This window comes from Nerophis ophidion, linkage group LG21, assembly GCF_033978795.1.
Source record: "Nerophis ophidion isolate RoL-2023_Sa linkage group LG21, RoL_Noph_v1.0, whole genome shotgun sequence".
Classification (NCBI taxonomy): Eukaryota; Metazoa; Chordata; class Actinopteri; order Syngnathiformes; family Syngnathidae; genus Nerophis; species Nerophis ophidion.
In genome coordinates, this window is record NC_084631.1 from 14,491,839 (window position 1) to 14,499,633 (window position 7,795).

The 7,795-nt window shown below is 30.9% G+C and overlaps 1 protein-coding gene across 1 annotated transcript in view; it reads left to right on the forward strand.

Moving 5' to 3' along the window:
* si:dkey-246i14.3 (ephrin A4) overlaps nt 1-7,313 on the forward strand; it is a 125,305-nt gene extending 117,992 nt beyond the window's left edge. The window contains exons 4-5 of the mRNA XM_061881979.1: nt 428-454; nt 4,754-7,313. Of these exons, the coding sequence (XP_061737963.1) occupies nt 428-454; nt 4,754-4,836 (110 nt within the window). The 3' untranslated portion in view covers nt 4,837-7,313. The remainder of the gene's footprint in view (nt 1-427; nt 455-4,753) is intronic.
* Nucleotides 7,314-7,795: the final 482 nt, after the last annotated feature.

Here is a 7,795-nt window from a genome sequence, read left to right on the forward strand (position 1 = left end):
CTTTCTTCCTCTGGTCCACTACTTGGTCTCGCTCTGTCGTTTTGAATTTTCTCATGTTCTTTTTCATTTCCTGTCGTCGCTCTGTTTGAGTCTAATCCTCCTCATTCCTACGCTTCCTCATTTCCATCACACTCTTCTTTTCCTGTTTTCCTATTGTGTTTTGTGTGCGTGTGTGTGTGTGTGTGTGTTGCTTTTTTCCCCCTTCGACCTTTCAAGAATTTGCATGTCGGGATACATGGAATTTGGGCTTCATTTTTCATGGCTTAAGGTTTTAATAAAAGATAAATATCTCCCTCGGCTCATTTTTCTTTGTTCCAGCTTTTATTGGGAGAGTTTTGCATGCAAACTTTATGAGTCAGCAACTTTTTTTTTTGTTGTTTGCCTCAACTTCTCGCTAAAGTTTTCTCTCTATCTCTCCCTCTCATAGCATCCACAGGCTCCAAGCAAAAACATGGTGAGTTTTTCCAACACTAACTACAAAAGTACTTCATTGACTACTTTAAAACTGACTTTAAGTGAGCCTGGGTACCATTTTCGCCCCGCAGTTTGGCCCCTGACACTTTTAAATAACTTAAATTAAAAAAAAAAAAATTGCACTAATTTGCTTTGTCAGCCATAAAACAAAGTAAATATGTTTTATTATGATAGCCTACTGTAGTATAAATTGACCTACATTGGATTGTTTTAAGCATCTTGAATATGTATTAAATTGTTATAAGTACGCCTCTGCATAATATTGTATCTTTATTAACAATAAAGACAATAAATCAGTATAGATCAACCTACAATAAAGAATAACTTTATTAAGTGCATTGTTTCTAAAAATTTTCGGCCCGCAGTTTGGCTCCTGACACTTTTAAATAACTTAAATCAAAATGTTTTTTGCACTAATTTGCTTTGTCAGCCATAAAACAAAGTAAATATGATTTATTATGATATCCTACTGTAGTATAAATTGACCTACATTGGATTGGTTTAAGCATCTTAAATATGTATTAAATTGTTATAAGTCCGCCTCTACATATATTTTATCTTTATTAACATTAAAGACACTAAATCAATATAGATCAACCTACAATAAAGAATAACTTTATTAAGGGCATTGTTTCTGAAATAATAATGAAAATAAGTTTAATCCTTTTTTAAATAAATATTTTTTTACCCACTTGACCAATTTCATTCCGAAAAATACAATCAAAAACGTAGTGATTTAGGGCTATATAAGTAAACATTGATTGATTGATTGATATTAAGGAAAAAATACATTAAAATCGATCAGCAACAACAAAAATTATTAAAAATATTTGTCCTATGTTTTATTATAATAATGAAGTCAGGAGTAATAGCTACAAGGAGCACATGTTGTAGTGTTTGAAGCATGATACAGATAAAACACATTACACACGACATTTTGAGAACAAAAAAAATCAATAAAATCATTGATCATGGCATAACTGACATATAATAAGGTACAATTAAGCCAAAGATTTTTATGGTCAAATGTTGAGTTCTAATTGTTAATTTGCAATTATTTTGGCTGAAACCCCATTAAACTTTTTTTTTTCTTTTTTTAAAGCACAATATGCTTTATGGGAAATACTTTAGATAAAATAAAGGCATAAAAAGTACAGTTATTATTGTTAAAGTTGGTCTTTTGGACCATGTTTAAAACAACAACATGTACTTAAACAAGGTCTTAAAAAGTCTAATTTGCATTTAAGGCCTTTAAATGTCCTGAATTCCATCAAAATCTAAAAAAAAAATAAAATAAAAAAAGTATTTAATACGATTTCAAAAGGTCTTAAAAAATGTATTAACTTTTTGCTTTGTTGGAAAATAAATGCATTAACTTGAGTCTCACTTTTAAATGTTCACATTTGTTATTTGTAACTGCAAAACGGAACTCAAGTATTCAGAATTTATGGAATTAATGTTTGTTACAGCAGACCGCTGCAAAACAAAGCCAAGTTATTTGTGTCAGATATTTACATTTGTATACATTGGGATGAAAGTAAATAGAAAGATTGGTAAAAAGTAAAAAATCGGTGTCAAATGATGCCAAAACACCATAAAGCAAATTAATGTCTTATTAATGAGATATGTTGTTTGATATTACACTAGTTTGTTTCATTACACAAAGCTAAGATGAAGATGTTTTGCTATGATTGATTAGCACATATTGCATCGGGTTGCTTTTTAATGTATTCAAAGTATTATTTTTATTTTCTTGTTGCAATGTGTGTCTTTATTACAAAAGCTTTTTTTAGTCACTTGAATTTATGCAACTGCATTTTTTGTGTGTGAATTTTGTAAACTGTATTTTATTTATTTTTTTTACTTCTAAGTATGCTGACAAATTGATGAAATAACCATCTGTGAGCAAAGTAGTGTGTAAAAATTCAGTATATAAAAAAATAAATTGTCTAAAAATTCAGCGTAAAAAAAATTGTGCCCAAAAATTCAGTGTAAAACTAATTAAATAATTCAGTGTAAAAAAGAAACAGTGGAGAAAAAATTTTATCTTCAAAACTCCAGATTAAATTAAAATCAGACTAAATTAAGACTGAAACAATCGAGCCTGTCAGATACCTGCCAATGAGGGAACTTTTGAAGCAACAAATATTTCTGCACTGAATATTTCTGCTCTAAATTTTTTTACACGGTATTTTTATGCACTGAATATTTCTGCATTTAATTTTTTTTACATAGCATTTTTTTGCACCTATTTTTTTACACAATTTGTTTATACACTGGATATTCTGCTTTGAATTTTTTTTACACTGAATTTTTATGCACTGAATTTCTTTACACTGAATTTTTATAGACTGAATATTTCTGCATTTAATTTGTTTACACTGAATTTTCATTACACTGAATATTTATACACTGGATATTTATGCATTGAATTTTTTGACACAAATTTTTTTATGCACTGGATACTTCTGCATTTAACTTTTTTTACACTGAAATTTGATTTTTGTTTTGTTTTTTGATTTACATTGAAATTTTGTACACTGGATATTTCTGCTTGAATTTTTTTACGCTGAATTTTTATTCACCGAATGTTTATGCACTGAATGTTTTTACACGGAATTTTTTTTAAACTGAATTTTAATACACCGAATATTTCTTCATTAAATTTTTTTACACTGATTTTTTTGTACGCTGGATATTTCTGCATTTAACTTTTTTGTTACACTAAATTTGTTTGCACTTAATTTTTTTACACAACATTTTTTATACACTGGATATTTCTGCATTGAATTTTTTTTCACTTATTTTTTTTTACACTGAAATTTTATACACTGCATTGATTTTTTTTTTTTACACTGAATTTGTTTCCACTTAATTGTTCTCACAAATTTTTATTCGATGAAACTTTAAGCATAGTTTACTTAAAAATTAGTTCACCAAATTCAAACGCAAAAATTTCTACATAAATTTGGGTGTCAAAAAAAACCTTTCGTGATAAAGACACAAATTAACCTCCATCGAAAAAACTCCATATTAGGCATCTTTTGCAAGAAAACTTTTATTGGAATTTTGATAGAAAATCAAGTTTTTTCCAAATCAATATTAGTTTATAAAAGAGAGGTGTGGTGTTTTTTTAATCATGTTATTTTGTTTTCCAATGTAAACAAGTGGTTAATTAATTCATAATTTCACATTCAATAATTACAATTAATCCAGGTCTCCCATTTGCAAGTGTAGATGTGAAATGTCCTTTAATTTTATACATGATAAAAAGTCTGACATTTGACATGTCGTAGCCTATATTATGTGTAAAATTAATAAATATTTTATACATAATGTTTTATAAATTGTGCTCTGAGTTAATGTTGCTGATCAATTTTAATGTATTATTATTTATTGAGTTTGTATGATGTTATATTTACAGTAAACAAAATGGTTCAATTTGATCAAAATTGAACCATTGAAATATTTGATATATTTATATTCAAATATTATATTAATGAAACATTTAAACCATATAAATTAGGATTAATTTGTTTTTTATTTCAGGGAAATTGATGCACTTTAAATATGTTCTTTTACAGACTAAAAACAATGATAATACAGTTGTTTGTTGTAAGTTGATCTACATTTATTTACTGTCAATAAGGAATACAATGTTATGCAGAGGTGTACTTACAAATATTTTAGCATTTTTAACAATTTTGAGACCAATTACTGTAAATAAAACACCTTCTGATGAATAGCATGGAGAATTGTCTAACACTAAGACACAAAGTGTAAATATTGCAAAGGAAAAAAATGTGATATTCAATTTCTAGTGAAAATAAAATCACAATATTACATTAAAAATTCTGCCCACAAAGAAAATAATAATACATTTAGAAATAAATAATATTATAATAAAACGAAGAGAGAAAAAAGTTCAATAAATAAACACAGTAAAATATGTACACTTCTTAAAATAATAAAGCTTTATTTACGTAATATTTGGAGTGTCAAATTAACTATTCGTCTCACTTTGGGGGCGGTATAACTCGGTTGGTAAAGTGGCCATGCCAGCAACTTGAGGGTTGCAGGTTCGATTCCCGCTTCCGCCATCCGAGTCACTGCCGTTGTGTCCTTGGGCAAGAAGACAGTTTACCCACCTGCTCCCAGTGGCACCGACACTGCTATAAAATTCAACTTAGATATTGGGTTTCACTATCATTTGCTTTGAGTCACTAGAAAAAAGCGCTATATACATATAATTCACTTCACTTTCTCGTTGTCCTTTTAGTGACCAAGCCCTTCAATCGCGTTTGCCCGTCGAGGACGCCGTCGCTTCCCTTCCTCCTCCTCGCCCTCCTGCTGACCACCTGACCTGCTCGCACCCGGTCACCGGCGAGACGACGCTCCGATTGAAAAAGAAAAAAAAGGACAGCGAGAGACGATCCACGCGGTCCCGATGCGTGCCGAGATCGTGCCGACGGGCGTATCGCACATCGCCTTCACTCAGGGCCAAGCAAGAGAATCCATCCCATTAGGATCATTGATATCACTAATCATCGCATAGTATCATACTCGACACTTCATTTTTGTACAGTCAACAAAAACACGATATCATCCCCACTGACTTTTGATATCGATACTATGGATATTTGTATCACCCAGCCCTCTTTTACAGGACTCTAACCCTACTAGGTTAGTGGGTATTGTGCAGCATCAATACAGCTACGCCCCCTGCTGGGTTCTAACTGGTTCTACTGGAATGGCACCGGTTTGGTCCCTCCAATAGGTCTTTTGTATTAATAATAACAAAGACGATAATAATATGCTTTGTCCTCCGATCAGAGAGGACATAATCCCCCCTGTGCTGCCCGCCAGGGGGGATTGTGGGTAAACTGAACAGTCATCTATTGTCTTCACTGCGTTAGTTAACAAGCGCTGCCAAAATATGCTTAATAATAAGTGTTTCATTGTTTTAGTAACAACTTTCCCTTCGAAATGTGGCTTCTCACACTACTTGTGTTTATACATCCATGTAAACACAAACAGGTGCATCTCAGGAAATGAGAATATGGAGCAAAGGTCATTTGAATTCAGACTATGAGGCCAACCAATGTTTTTGCAGGCTTTATATCATTCAACTGTTTTTTTTAGTAAATTCATGAGAAAAAAAATTACAATTTTTTTTTTTTTTTACAATAAAGCAAAAATAAAGAGTTTACCAAATTTTAGGTTTGCACTAACCGAAGTTTCATAAAATTAAAGAAATAAAATCCAACTATGAAATAAGTAGCAGTCAACATTTCATTTAATTGCATGAATTGCGGCATCTTTCAACCAGCACTGTATATTAGGCAATGGGGGGGGGAAAATACATATAAAAAATAATATTGCGGTGAAAAAAATTTGTATATTTTCTTAAATAACTAACTGTAAAAATCTGTACAAAAACATTGTAATCCATCTAAGTAAAGCTTTTAAAAGCATGGATTATAGTGTCTAAACTATTGAGTGCTACTGTATGTATGAAGTAATGATATTAGGGAGAATATCCTAGCTGTATTAAATTTATTTCGACAATCTAGTCCAGGGAGGAAAATCAGTGACTATTAAAATCAAGGCATTAAGAGGAAAAAATAAAGCCAACTTCAGATTGCTTTCTTGGTCTTTTTTTGGCCAAAAATAGAACACACACATTCTGAAAATATTACAATAAAAATATAGAAAAAATTACCGGCAGGGGTAAAGTTTAGATCCATGAAGGAATGAAGAAAGTGGATGAATGTTTATAGCTGAATAAAATAAATTAATAACAATTATTTTTCTTTTGTATAATTTTTTTTTTTGTGAATTAAGTAATGTTTATGACAACTTTTTTTCCAAATACTATATGGAAGGTGAGATATAACAGGATAATGCATCCATTTATCATTTGTTTTCAAAACGCTTACAAAAAGAGGGACCCCAAAAATGTACCGCGGGACCCCATTTGTATGACTTGACGGGGTCCCTGGGACCCCATTTTGAAAATTAGAAAATTCCTAGTGCCAACACTGATGAAAAATTGGTGCTTGCAAAACAGCAGCAGGTGGCTGTGGCCTGCGGGCCGGTAGTAATACTAATCAAATATCCAGAGATAATTAATTCATTGGTTAATTTCCAGAAAAAAATATTTTGTGGAAAAAATATTGTAAAAAAACACAAATGTGTAAAACTGCCCAATACTTTGTATTGTTAAGACAACTTTGCCTTCATACATGATTTTGACAACAAATAGTAATAACAAATAACTTTTTTTTTAAACGATATATTCTAATTTATTGAGATGCACCTCATTACATATTGTAGATATTCACACCTCATGTGCCACAATGTAGTTTTGCAAGCTAAATTCATTATTCTGGGTGATTTTTGTACTTTTAGTCACTTGAAGCAATACATTAAATGAAAATGTACATCTTAATAATCATGTGCATAAAATGTACCCTATTAAATAATTAAAAGAATATATATTTTTGAAAACTGATGATTTACTTGTAACGTTTAACTGCTTTAAGTCTATTTCCGTAAAACTACATTGTTGGCACTCGGGTTACTTTAAGTAATTATTATTGCCACTTTTTTTTTTACTTGTATTCTGGGTGCTATCATTTCTTTCGTCTTTTTTTTTTTGTAAAGTAATTTCCGTCCCCCATAATGTTTAGTTATTTGTGTTTATGTGTGTAATGTTTTGTCAGCGTTCACATCATAGTGAAGAATGTAGCTTCTTCTGTGAAGAGACAACTGCAATCTGAGCCTTTTCTTTTTTTAACATTGTAATACAAAAATAAAATGTGGTTGCGTTGAGGAAACTGTCATTGTAACACACACACACATTCATGTATTTTTTACTTTCTTGAGACCTCCAAAAAATGCCTACATCTTTGGGACCACCCTTTCTAATATTTATATAGATTTTTATTTACAACATTAATAATGCATATATACCATGCAAATACAAAAAAGCTTGTTGAGTTGGAATTTCCCAAGAAAAAGGTCACAATTTCACAAGAAAAACTTGTAATTTTGGCAGTATTATAATAAAAGTCGTCATTTTACTCAAAGGGGTCACAATTTTACAAGAAAACTTTAAAATGATGGCAATATTATAATAATCCGAATTTCACTTGGCAAAATTATGACAAAAGTCGTAATTTTACTGTAGAAGCCAACTGTTTATGGCCACTATAGTCTTACTACACTAGTGCATAGGTTCTCAAATGGGGGTACGCATACCCCTGGGGGTACTTGAAGGTATGCCAAGGGGTACGTGAGATTTTTTTTTTAAAACAAT